The 12,683-nt window shown below is 46.9% G+C and overlaps 6 protein-coding genes across 6 annotated transcripts; all 6 read right to left on the reverse strand.

The window, feature by feature from the left end:
* Positions 1-222: 222 nt before the first annotated feature.
* On the reverse strand, positions 223-2,361 carry TbgDal_XI16630 (hypothetical protein, conserved; the record flags this gene model as incomplete). Its single annotated transcript, XM_011782505.1, has 1 exon — positions 223-2,361. The coding sequence occupies one exon, from the start codon at positions 2,359-2,361 to the stop codon at positions 223-225; it is 2,139 nt and encodes a 712-aa protein (XP_011780807.1).
* Positions 2,362-3,103: 742 nt separating this feature from the next.
* TbgDal_XI16640 (hypothetical protein, conserved) lies at positions 3,104-3,775 on the reverse strand (the record flags this gene model as incomplete). Its single annotated transcript, XM_011782506.1, has 1 exon — positions 3,104-3,775. One exon carries the CDS (start codon positions 3,773-3,775, stop codon positions 3,104-3,106), a length of 672 nt encoding a protein of 223 aa, XP_011780808.1.
* An 853-nt stretch (positions 3,776-4,628) lies between these two features.
* TbgDal_XI16650 (hypothetical protein, conserved) lies at positions 4,629-5,381 on the reverse strand (the record flags this gene model as incomplete). Its single annotated transcript, XM_011782507.1, has 1 exon — positions 4,629-5,381. The coding sequence occupies one exon, from the start codon at positions 5,379-5,381 to the stop codon at positions 4,629-4,631; it is 753 nt and encodes a 250-aa protein (XP_011780809.1).
* Positions 5,382-6,606: 1,225 nt separating this feature from the next.
* TbgDal_XI16660 (hypothetical protein, conserved) lies at positions 6,607-8,805 on the reverse strand (the record flags this gene model as incomplete). The annotated part of the gene is made up of 1 exon (XM_011782508.1): positions 6,607-8,805. One exon carries the CDS (start codon positions 8,803-8,805, stop codon positions 6,607-6,609), a length of 2,199 nt encoding a protein of 732 aa, XP_011780810.1.
* A 682-nt stretch (positions 8,806-9,487) lies between these two features.
* Positions 9,488-11,425, reverse strand: TbgDal_XI16670 (hypothetical protein, conserved; the record flags this gene model as incomplete). Its single annotated transcript, XM_011782509.1, has 1 exon — positions 9,488-11,425. One exon carries the CDS (start codon positions 11,423-11,425, stop codon positions 9,488-9,490), a length of 1,938 nt encoding a protein of 645 aa, XP_011780811.1.
* Positions 11,426-11,751: 326 nt separating this feature from the next.
* Positions 11,752-12,636, reverse strand: TbgDal_XI16680 (NAD+ synthase, putative; the record flags this gene model as incomplete). The annotated part of the gene is made up of 1 exon (XM_011782510.1): positions 11,752-12,636. One exon carries the CDS (start codon positions 12,634-12,636, stop codon positions 11,752-11,754), a length of 885 nt encoding a protein of 294 aa, XP_011780812.1.
* Positions 12,637-12,683: the final 47 nt, after the last annotated feature.

A 12,683-nucleotide genomic window follows, 5' to 3' on the forward strand; every position in this document is an offset into this window, starting at 1 on the left:
GTGGTAAAATGGAAATCTGCAGTATTGGGAGCACCTTAACCGAGTAATTACGGAATGTGCAGGAGAAAAATGAAATGGAATGAGTTACAGATAAGTTTGTACGAACGTGCGAGCACATTCATGTGTCTTCCTATGAATGCACACGAAAACAGTTGAAGGAAAGGCCCCGATACCAACTGCAATGACGTGTAGACGCACGCACAGTGCATGCAACCTTGTTGATTACTCTTTACGCAGCCTTTTATAGTCTCGCTCCTCATGGCCAACATCAACATGTGTGCCATTCACCATTTGTTGCGCCCCATGTAGTGCTGCTCTCCTTTCACTACTCACAGAAAAGAGGGAAACGCGGCGACTGCCACGAAGGCCTCCCTCAACAACAAAGCCAGAAGAAAGGAAATCAGTCCAGGCATCAGTGACAATGTCGCTCACTGCTGCGGGCGACAGTCGCTGAAGTGAAAGGTAGTGCCGGTGCAACTCGCAAACAAAATCATCCGCAGGTGCGTGCTCAGCACCATGTAAGCGTAGAGTACGACGGAGTGAATTCAAAACAGAAGTCATGGACCCTACCCAGCTCGTCAGCAGAGTTCCATCCGCGTTTTTGTCCAGTTGACTCATCTCTTTGAAACCAAGGTCAACCATGGGGAGGAGCAGCTGCCTGACGTCTACTGCGCAGGATATTCCGTGACACAGAAGAAGCATCCTCGACTCCACAACGGAGCTCCGAACAACAATTAACATCAACGGGATGCTCAAACAAAAACGCGTTCCACTTGCACATAAATCAGAACACGCATGTCGAATACCACGAAGAAATGTGCCAATGGCCGTATGCTTCAACCACTCAGCAACCGTGTTCCCTGCAACACATTTAAGTTTGTCCTTCACGCTCTCCTCGCAGCGCTTCGACACCACGGCAGCCTTGTACACGTCTAGGCACCGCAGGACAGAAAGGCACACAAACTGCACAGCCTCCACAGCCGAATTGTAATCCACATCGGTCTCTCCACTACAGTAAGCAGACATCACCCATTTGAGCAACTCTGTGTGTCTCTGCAACAGAAACTCCCAAAGATCCGTATCCAGAAACAATGGGATGTCGCCCCTGTGACGTTCCCCTGTGTAAGCTTCAAACCATCTCAGTAACAATGAGAGGAGAAACTCAAGACGCTCCAGGTTAGCAGAAGGTGGCGACGACGGATTACACTCCACGATGGATTGCACAGCGGTTGCAAATGCGGTCACCGATCTAACGGCTTTGCAACTAATGCAACGCACGAGTTCTTCGGGAAACTTAAGCGCTGTTGCATCAGTGCCACACGACCTCTCTTCCTCTTCAACCCCACATTCATATTCCTCCTCAACTCCTTTTTGTTGCAATTTGCTCTGCGATTGATGTTTAACGAACTTGTCATGAGCCAGAATGCACCACAGCCCCTTAAGAGTATCCCCCGCCCTCTTCAGTAACACTCGCTGCTTCGACTCGTTGACCTCAAACGACTTGTAATCTTCAAGTAATTCACCACTAACAAGTTCCAAACTAGGGACATCAAAGTCACGCTTGAAGCTACGCCTGATAAGTACCTCTGCAGCTTCTTCATGCCGTTCCAGAAGCAAAGTGTCAGTAAGCCACAAACGCTCCGCCTTACCCACAGAAGCATAGAAACCGAACAGATGGGCTGATTCGCAAGCAAGCCTCTGAAAACTATAAAGCTCTCGGAAGTACCGTTTTCGCAAAAGAATGGCACCCTCCCCCATATCATCCGCACTCTCCTCTGCTGCTATACGAACTTCTTCCAAGTCCACGCCATTACCATCCATTCTGTCTCCTGCAACAGGCGAGACGGAGATGATTTCATCTTCGTGAGGGAATCGGGAGACAAGGAGTTTCAGACGCAGCGAGCAACTATCCACAGTACCCCAGAAAGCAACAACAAATTGCTCACGCTGCTGGGAAAGAAATGCGCCACACAGAACTTCCAATTCACAACATCCTGTGTGAAGGGTGGTATTTGAACCATTACTACTGTTTCCGCCATCAGTGCCGTTGTTGTTTGTATGATCCATAAACTCACAAAGCCCTTCTTGCCATTTTCTCCAATGCAATGGTCGAAGGACAATCAGTTGTGATGCCTTCATGTAGACGTTATGGTAATGCCTAACCGCCTCGCACACCGCTGAAGTGGGTAGTGACGCCAAGGGTGGTAAAAGGAGGGAATCACACCGCGCAGCCTCCAGAGTTCGGAGCGTATTATCCCACTCCTTGATGGAAAAACATACCGCGTCTCCAAGCAACGCCGAGCCCACACTGCAGAATTTGTTCACCTGTTGCTTTGAACGAACACTACGCAGAGCAGCCATTATTCGAACTTCAGTGCCCTGCTAAAACAGAAGGGCAGTATGTGTGCGAAGACCAGGGTGGTATCCTGCCGCCACTCGAGGAATATTACGTTCCAACGTCGCTGTTCGTGTGCCGGGAGGTAACGCACATGCTTGCGTAGTAATAATAGGTAGACAAATAGAAATGGCGACCGTGAAAAAAAAAAAAAATAACACACACACACACAGACAGAGAGAGAGAGAGCATACAATTCGAGCAAGGGCAGTGGCACCACCACTTCAAGATAGTAAAAATGGAAGACAAATTAGAGACTGCTCACGTAGGTTAACACCCACGGGCAGGTACAGCATTATGTTTTTAATCTACTACTTTTTTAAAAAAGGTAGAGTTGTGAACTTGAGCTGCGCCAAATGAGAGCATGCGATGAGCACATACGCGCAACGCACGTCTCATTATGCGCATTGTGGATTCACTGCTTCTGTACAGCAAAATCACACTTCAGTACGCCCTTCAAATTTTCCCATGCATTTTCGAGATATTGTTCAACTGTTCAGCTCTGCAGAACTACTCCCTTCAAATGAAACGTCCTCCTTCTTCTTTTATATAACAAAAGGTTTTCAAACCAATTGTGCAAGTCTATAAATATCAGCAGTGCCCGGTGGCTGATATATATATATATATATATATAACTGCGATGACCAAAACAAAGTGCCCGGGTTAGTGGGAGGTAATGGCCCACACACACATCTAGACTCATCACCATTACATCTTCCTTACACATGCCATTTTGGCAAAGAAATCGGATAACTTCATTTGACTTTTTGGAGGTGTTGGAATGCCCCCTTGAGCACGTAAGGGAGATTTGCCAGTTGGCGTTGTATTTCCCACTCCACTAATCCCACTTTTTATGGCATCCCCTTGTGGAAAGAGTTCGCAAACTGTGGGAACCGCAGAAGTGGGGTCATTGTTGTTTTCCATAATGTCTGTAGAGCTGGGATGGTCAGGGGAACCGGAAAATGGGCTCAGAAGTGCAGACGAGCCATGCTGTGATGACGGCGACACATCGCCCTTTACCACCTTCGGCACGGTAGGTGGATTATTTCCCCTGAAACATGTGGAAGGTGTTTGTTCCTGTGATGTGGTGGCTGTTGTGGTAGTGGTGGTGGCACCACTGGGTGATGGGTGGTCTAACCGGTCGACGAGGTTCACCTTCACGACCCCAGCGGCAAATGCAAATGCAGCCATTTTCTCCACACCATCTCCACCACGGCGTGCAATATTCAACTCCGCCGCTAAACTATTACCCTCTGCGATGACATTTGTTCTTTCGACTGGCACCCCATTATGCAACATCGAATCTGCCATAACAGGTTCAGTGCGCATAACCTTCGTTGGTGGATTGCATTCATCATCGTCATCCAAAAGCAAACTCATCTTCGGCCCTCTCAGCTTTCACACGTCCTTTTGTGTTTCCGTAAAAGTTTTCAGCCCTTGAACAAACGCAAATTCTTTATAAAAATATAAAAATACATGTACATAAAGTGGTAAAAAATAACAATGAAAATAGAGAGGAACATGGAAATGTTACAATGAGCATTGAAACACAGTACAAGTAGTCACCAGAGTGTAGTGTATCGGAGGAGGTGCGATATATTCAAAAAAAATGTACACATATCTTTTAAAAGGTACAATAAAGGTACAAATACGGGGGGCACCGCCGAATGGGCACATAGTCCCGCAGTAGGAACCAAATCATGTCCTTCAAGGGAAGGGTTAGCTACATGGGTATAGCAAGAAAGAAAACGGGAAAAAATACAAGGCAACATAATGAAAACAACACAAACAAAATCAACCGCTCCTTTAAGTAGAGATACAAAAAATGCCTTTCCTTTCCCCCTTCCCTCACTACATATTTCCTCTCATTTCCTCCCTGAACCCCAACAAAACCTCGTTTGGTAGTTGCATGCGCTCCCTGTGACGAAATAAAATCAGTGACAATACAACATTATGATACATCACTTGACAGGTACAAAAAAATAATGGACAGACGAAGACGACTGTAACGGATCGGTTATCTCCAAATAAAAGTACAACGTATATGCATATATATATATATAATATTTTACTTAGCCACGCCGTATAACTGCGTACATAGATGGACGAGAGACAAATGTTCATGTGCCCACCTCTGTCTGCATATATTCACGCTTATGCAAAACTAAGAGCACACGTGACGATGTTTCCCTGAAAATACCAAAAAAAATCAAGAAAGACAGTCACTTCCTACCTAGAAATGCAGAGGTAAACTTTCGGTAGGAGAGTCAGCTGGCGTCAATTCAAGTGTTCTTTCAAACCCCTTAAATACCGGTGGAGTAGCAAAATGGACATCACCCGCGGAGCGGCGCGTCGCTGACCGCAGAGCGCTCGACCCATCTTCAGAAAACATGGTTGTTTTACCATCAGTTGCACAGCTTGGGCTCTGTAGCATCATATCCGAATAATCAGGTGTACCACTTTGTGGGGTCCGAGCTCTAAGATAAGTGGCGTAGAGACAATCCCTTTCGGCTGGGTCGATTGGCATCACTACTCGTGGAGATACCCCACCGCTTTGGGGACTGCAATATCGCGACTGCTGACGCTGTTGAGGTTTTCGTTGTTGCCCCGAAGTTGTGTTGCTAAATGCATTTAAACGCCCGCTTGCTGCTTTCTCTGATTTCTTGGATTTCAAGTTTGCTCCGGTATCTTTGTCATCTGGCTGAATGAGTTGCAGCCCCTTCGGAAGTCGGGGGTCGACGCGAACCTTCAGTTGACTGCGGGTGGTGTTGTTAAACTTCGCTACAGCCTGCATTACTAGTTTAGCGTAGCACCGGTTGAACTGCTCACCATTCTGCCGATTAAGCGCTAATTCAACCATATCCGGTGCTATGAAGAACCGCTTCTGCAGAATAAAATTGAGTTTGTTTCGGTGACCGAACAGTTCCTCCGGGGTACGCGGCAACTTGCGAAGCCCTTCGAATAAGTCATCTTTCTTCCACTGCATTCCCTTTTCTTTTTTCTTTCTACTGTGCGATACCTTTTTCCTGGGTCTTTTCTTCTTCTTTCCTTTTGTTTTCCTTTTCTTTTTGATTTTCTCCACAATCCTTCGCTTACTTTCTTATTTTCCCACACGAGAGCTTTAGTTTCCGCTCCCCCTGTCAGTTTAACCCTTCTGGATAAATTTATAAGTATCAGTTCTTTGTTTGCTTTTCCCAACGACTTTACAAGTTTCCTACACCACTAGTAAAGAAAAAAAGAAAATGCCGCCACGGTTTTACAACTGAAGAAAGTTGAACGACACTCAGCACCTTTTGAGTTGTCCTTATTCTTTTTTCCGTACAGCGCTTCAGTGGAGATTTCTTTTCAGTTGTCTTTGTTCCCCTTGCGAGCACTTCCTAAAAACCCTGTTAGAAGTTTGTTTGTTTGTTTTGTTATGAATGGCAGGTGTCTTCGTAAATTTATTTTGGGAGCTTTTAGAAAAGCAGCTTAAAAAGAAAAAAGAACAAATGTTCCTCTTCTTTTTTCCCCCTTAAATTAAGGTCGAGGGAGCAACCAATGCGGAAAAAAGCAACAAAAAGGAAAATGTAAAGGGAAGTGAAGGCGTTTGATAATTGATTGAAGGAAGGACAGCAAAGTTTTGTGTGGGGGAAATCTCCAAAGGGGGGGGGGAAGAGGACCCCATGGTCTGATGAGAGAAACAATTAGAGGTTACAAGGGGGAAAAAGCGCATAGCGGCAGCGTTGCAAACATACGTGCACAAATACATTAGAGTATGTAACATCAAAATAGTGCTATTTAGTTTGATTGCAGCGCATGGGCATGTCCGCGGAAGCGCGACATTAGATATTCTTCACACTAATTTACAGTGGTAACCGGCTCCAGCGTGACGGATCGGATGTGCCTGGTAGTTCGTGGACTCCGGTCAACCTACTCGATGTGTATTTAAAAATCGCTTCGGCACCGGATTACTCCATAAAAAACGACGACAACAACAAAATAAAAAAGAAAAAACAGGTCCCTACGGGAATCCCTCCGTTCCACAAACCACCACACGTCACTGAATCAGAAAAACCCACTCGCTACAATTGTGCAGACTGTGGACCTTCAGTTTCGTTGCAATTAACACAAATCTGCTTACCATGTTTTAGTGCTCGTGCATACAAAAAACACTAAAATTATTAAGGTTTTCATTTCGTTAGTTGCCGTGTCAGCGGCACTTTAACAAGTACTTAGCGCTCAAACAGGAAGACGCCTCGTCCGTCCCTTAAACTCATTGCAAATCGATCCCCTCCCTCAGAAATTGATACACAAGTGACTCTATTGGCGATGGGTTCTGGCAAGTGGGTTTGGTGAAACTGACCACACTCACTGTGCGTGGAACAATAAACCCCCAACCTGCGCGAAAAAGATGCCTGAAGTGTTTCTACCGTCACCCTACCCCCATTTTCCACTTCGCAGAGTAACGCTAACGGATCAGCACGATAAAAGGTTAGGATTTCTTCACCACCAGGCCGTCCAGAGTGAAAGGGTTGCCATGCGGCCACAGCACCATCATAGAGTCCAGTAATGATTGTTCCCGAAACATGATCTACTGCCGCTGAGAACCGATCAAAAATGGCGTCGCTTTCATAGAGTGAGCGTAAGTACGGTTCTACGTAAGGCATAAGACGGACCATGTCGCACGGTTCTGAGGTGCGGCGCAGGTCCCACAGCTTGAGGGAAAAGTAATCACGCGTTAGGATGTGATCAGTACCTATAAAACCGGCGGCTGAAACACTACATAATATTTCGCCGTAGTCTTGTAAGCGAGAGTTCCATCCTGCTCCAACCCTCCCTCGCACATATGTACTGTAGCGACGTTGTGCGCCAGTCGCTGCCTCGCGCAAATCGCCGATGCCAAGGAACCCCGAGTTCCGACCAACGAAAAATAGGGAGTTGTGGGTTGGGTGAAACCCGGCCGTCGTGACCAACTCCACTACGTCGTCCATGTTGCCAGAAGGTGGACGCATGTCTGCGATGCGCGATCCGTTAGAGCCGTCTGCGCACTCAAAGTTCCACCAGAACACTTCAAGATCATCCACGCTCAGAAAAGATTGATCATCAGCACAAACACTAAGACCATGTATTCGGTTAATGTGATTTCCCGAATAAACGCGTGCGGGAAGTATCAGAGACGGCAGTGTTGCGCAAGGAAAGTATTTTGTCTTGGAAAGTTCTGGTCCGACAATGGACTCCATCTCCGGAAAGGCATGGAACATTGAAAGTCCTTCACGCTGCACCCGAAACAGCTTAATAACTCGGTCGTTTGAAGTCAAATAGCTCACCATGCTTGGGGACAGATGGGGTCTAAGAAACTGAAAGCAGTTCACAGACTGCGATATTGGAACCGAAGTTAAGCAATCCAACTCCTCGACATATGCCTGATGCGTGTGTTTTCGCACCGACTGTTGCTGGAATCCGAATGTGTCAAGCTGCTGACGGGGAGAAACCGAAGGAATGGAAGTCGAAATACTCGAAACATCCATGTCGGTGCGACACTGGCTTGCTGTGGTGACAACAGATTCACTCTTCCTTTGGCTGGAAAGTGATGGTCGTGAGAGTTTTGCATCTCCTACAGGTATTTCACAGTAGTTCACTCGTCCATTGGCGTCCCCGACTCCGATCGCAATAAGTGAGGAACCGGTTGCAAAATTTGGTAGCACTGACAATGCCATGCTGTTCACTCTCGAGGGGATTGTATTCGCCACTTTTCTAAGAACGCTGCGCATGCCTCCTGCGTCTCCACTGTTGGTCACCATGAAATCTCCTATGGCTTCCAACTCGGCGCTATCAGTCGCTTCGGGTTTATGTGAACAAGGACCCCATTTGGGCATAACGTCCTGTGTGCTAAACGGATGGCAAAGCTTCTGAAATAGTTTGAATCCATTCCCACCACCACGACTCAAGTAAGAGGAGTTGTTATCCGAATCAGCAACATCTTTTGACCACTCGGGGGATTCAACATTTCTACCACCACTTCCGCTGGCAGTAGCAGTAACAGCAGCAGTGCCCTTGGTAGGCAACTTTCCTTCTCGATTAGAACCACCATCTCTGCGCGCGCCTCGCTTTCCCCTATTATTGTGATGACGCGGACGGTCCTTTCTAAGCTTTGTTTCCCCACCTTTTGGTTCGTTTAGCCCAGTTACTTCGTTCTCCTGCACTTGCGACTTGTATAGGGAGCAACTCTCAAGGCATTTCCCCCCTCGTTTACGTTGCAGTTGCTCGTCTCGCACTCGGGATTGGCGGTCGGACTTCGGCAGGTGCGAGCGGTGAGGCACTTCACTTTCCGCCCGCGACCCACGGCAGGATAATGTCTCTGCACTACTTTCCATAGAACAGCATGGTGAGGGGGAAGGTGAGGGCGAGTGGTTGCCGTCCTGATCAGACATGATCACGCTGGGAATTCGATGAAATAAGCTTCGCGACCAAAAAACAAGTTCCCCCCTTTTGGAACGCGATGACGTTCAACCAGCGCGGAGTCCCTGTAAAAGGAGACAAAACTGGAAAGGGGGAAGAAAAGAATAATCAACGATTAAACTAAAGATAAACAAATGTTGCTTTCTAGGCAAGTTCAAGAGAAAGAAAACGTTGAAGAAAGTGTGAATGACAGGGGAACAACACACACACACACAAAAAAAAAAGAAAGCGTTCTGAGGAGGGAGCGAATTTATGTGACGGTTGTGGTCCTGATTTACTTTTTTTAAGCATTAGTTACAGCTAAGGGGATGCGTGCAAATCGTGGTCTTCGTACGACCTACGCGCGCAGCTGGTTGGAAAAGAGAGAAGAGAAAACGGTATGAAAAACGTTGTAGAACCCACAGTCACAAACACATATTCACATGTGTATATACTACAACATGGAACCGAGAAGTACAAGGGGGATGAGATTTGCAAAAAATAAATAAATAGGCCTTCTCGTGAGAAACAGCAAAGATACGTCTATGGATGTAACTTTATATATAAAAAAGGAGACAAAATATTTCGATGATTCTATGCCGTTATCTATGGATGTGCACAAATTTGTGTATGTGTCAGTATGTGTATTTTTATATACAAAGATGGGTTTGTCAATTAGTTTCCGCACTGTTGGCGCACAAGTGCAAAGCTCGACGCCATTCTTCTAATATATGCCGGCGTTCGTGATATCTTTGGACGAAAGGTGGTTTGTTCAACCATTTCTCGCTCCTTCTCACGTTCTTTTTGCTCCCTCATTTCCGCCAATCTCTCTTTCTGTCGTTTTAGATTCTCCGTGTATGCTACGAGGTGTTTGCTACTCAAGTAAGACTCCACGTTCCGGTTCCGCTCATCGTTGAGTGTTGGTTTAAATGGGTGCTTCATCTCAGCTGAGCGCGCCTTCTCCTGTGCAGCCTTTATTGAATTCCTTCGACGCACGCTATCAAGAAACAACACCTCAACACCAGAAGGTTTTGCACCACTAGAACCAGGAGCTGTTTCTGGTTTAAATGTGCACGGGTCAACATAAGGGGAACGGTGCTTTTTCACTGCCGCCGCGAGCGTAGGAGCGCTTTTCACGTTCCCAACTTCAGATTCACTTCTCGCAAGTAGCCTCTTCGCGATCCGCACGCTGGTGTTAGTGATCTGCGGTTTGAACGATGGACGCTGAGACTCCTCAATTTGTCGCACAGTGCGTGTGCGGTTTGCTAAATGCCTGTCCTGGCGTAGCAAAAAACTATCGAAGCTCGCGCCCCTACTACTACCGCTGTCGTGATGACCTCCATTATACGAAGTTGTGCGGTTGAATGTGTTTTCATGCCTTACAGTCATAAGTTTGCGCGCTAAAGGGGATTGATATTTTGTGTCGACGAATGCAGCTTTTTGTTCGTCTTTTGAGCCCAGTATATTAAACATAAACAATTCGAACGAATCCGCGCCTCCCTTTGTCGACGTCGCACCTCCATACATTTCACGCAACTGATCTTTTTCAGCTAGCAGAAGTTCCCGTACGCTACTGTTGTTGCCACCTTCCGAGCGTTTTCCCGCGAAGTTACGTTGGTACAACCGCTGAAAAACGCTGTCTCTGCTTTGCGAGCTTTTCTGAAACATGGAAACTGATGCGCGGGACAGTTGCGGGCGAAAGGTACATTCCTGTAGTTCTTTTGCCTCCCATTTCTCTTTAGTGCGCTGCCGGCGCTCCATGAGTGAATCCCCTCGGTGCTGTAGTGACGATGAACCTCCTCCGTGTTCCTCATCCGAGTCAAACACGTCAGAAACTTCTATGGTCGTTTCGTCTCGCATCAAATATTCGTTCCAACGAGTGGCTGCACGTGTAAGTGCCCCATTTTTACCAGATAAAGAGGCAGCCTCCGGTAGATTTTTTTCCCTTTTTGGCGTCATCACAAACGCTATCTGACTGCCATCTTCATGTGACCGAGAAATGCGTTCCATCTCCTGATTCTGATCTCGCCCCTCTTCCTCTTCCATTTCACCATAAACATTCCGGAATTGTCGAAGGAATGAAGGATCCGTTCGCCCTATGCGCTCCAACTCTATGTTGAGTTGCTCAACATCCATGTGAAGAGAATCCGACCACTTTGTCTCATTCACTCGTGCACTCCCTTTGTGAAAAGAAGTTTCGTCCAATGACGGCTCCTCCCTTTTCCTTACCGGAGAACCCTTTCCCAGCTTCCGCACTTGCACCTGACGCGATTGCTCGGTAGGATAGATGTGATGCCCGGCGCTCGTGCCATGAAATGTGTCAAACCTGCTGCCACCTTGGGAACATATCTCACTGGCAGTTTCTGTAATTCCTTGATTGCCATAACTCCACGTGTGTTCGTTGAATTCGTCGAAACCCGATTGCTCACTCCAACTGCTGTCACTGCGCGTAGGTTCCTTGTACTGCCCCTCTGCCTTAATCCGAAGGTATGTATCCAGTAAACTGTCATCTTCGTAGTCACTCATGGTTCCCTCTGATCGTGCAGTCAGCTCACGCTGCCTCTCAAGTGCGGCAACCGCTTCCATGATCAAGTTTTCGCGGTCCGCAAACATCACTAGGAGCGATCTCTTTTCCTTAGAGGGGAAAACACACACACACAAAAAAAAAAGTAAACTGGAAGGGGAGGATAAAATGCGGGTGTAACGAAGCTTTTTTCCCCCTTTTAAAGAGACATAACAGACAACTTACAGTTGCAATGAGGAAACGATGCTTAACTGCTCAACGTCCCAAGCGGACATCAATGCATGAAGGCAGCACAAAATATGCAATACTACAGACCTTATTATAGTAATCCTTTCAGCTCCTCCAGGAGGTAAAAGGTAACTGAAACATCCAACAAAGTTTAGTATTGCTGTTATTTTTTTTTTTAAAGTTTATCCTACAGGTTCACAATACCGTTTAACTTATGGGCGTTGCGGCAGTGGGTTTCTTCACAACTTTTCATATATGCCTCAAACTGGTGACGAGCTTCAGCAGACAGTGACTTCTTCTTCACCTCCTTTTCTCCGTTGTTGAGCTTTAAAAAGTATCCTGTGTAAAGCTCCACAAAATCGTATGGAAAGCCGAGCTCTTCCTCATCGGTTTGTCCATCCCACAAATCAGCCGAGGGAGCGGCTTGGAGAGTATTTTCTGGTACACCAAGCTCACGCGCGACCTTAAAGACTTCACTTTTGTGCAGGTCTGATATGAGTTGCACATCCACAACACCATCACCCGCCTTGCAAAAGTAACCAAGGTAGCCATCCTCGTCCATGTTGCCTGTACCCATTACAATGGTCGGTGTTCCACTCTGGCTACACAGTTGAGCTACATAATACCCGACAGGGGCACGCATGTAGCTGCGCAACTGTCCCCTCGCAAAGTCCTTGCCGTCAATGCCAATAGCGGCTTCAACACTCAGCGACAACTGCCTATGAATATCGGTTTGGTCCACTACAACCTCCTCCGCACCGGCAGCACGAATGTTCTCACGACCACGTTCAAGTGCCCACGCGCTACTGCATATCGGTTGGCAGATGCCAACATTTCTCACGATCGGACTACCTTCCATGCGCTGGGCTCGCGAGCACAGCGACAACACAACGGCAGAATCCACACCACCAGAAACATTTGTTACACAACCTCGTAGCTTATTGTTCCGCATGTATTCATTCAGTTTGGTGCATTTTTTTTCAATCCATGCAATAGGGTTGAATGCGCGATGCCTTCGGTATTCCTCCAACCACTCACGTAACTCAGCATGAAGAATGGGCTCCTTTGGCATTGCGTGGCGATATGATACTTCACACCTCTCTTCGTTTAACAGTTATT

This window comes from Trypanosoma brucei, chromosome 11, assembly GCF_000210295.1.
Source record: "Trypanosoma brucei gambiense DAL972 chromosome 11, complete sequence".
NCBI lineage: Eukaryota > Euglenozoa > Kinetoplastea > Trypanosomatida > Trypanosomatidae > Trypanosoma > Trypanosoma brucei.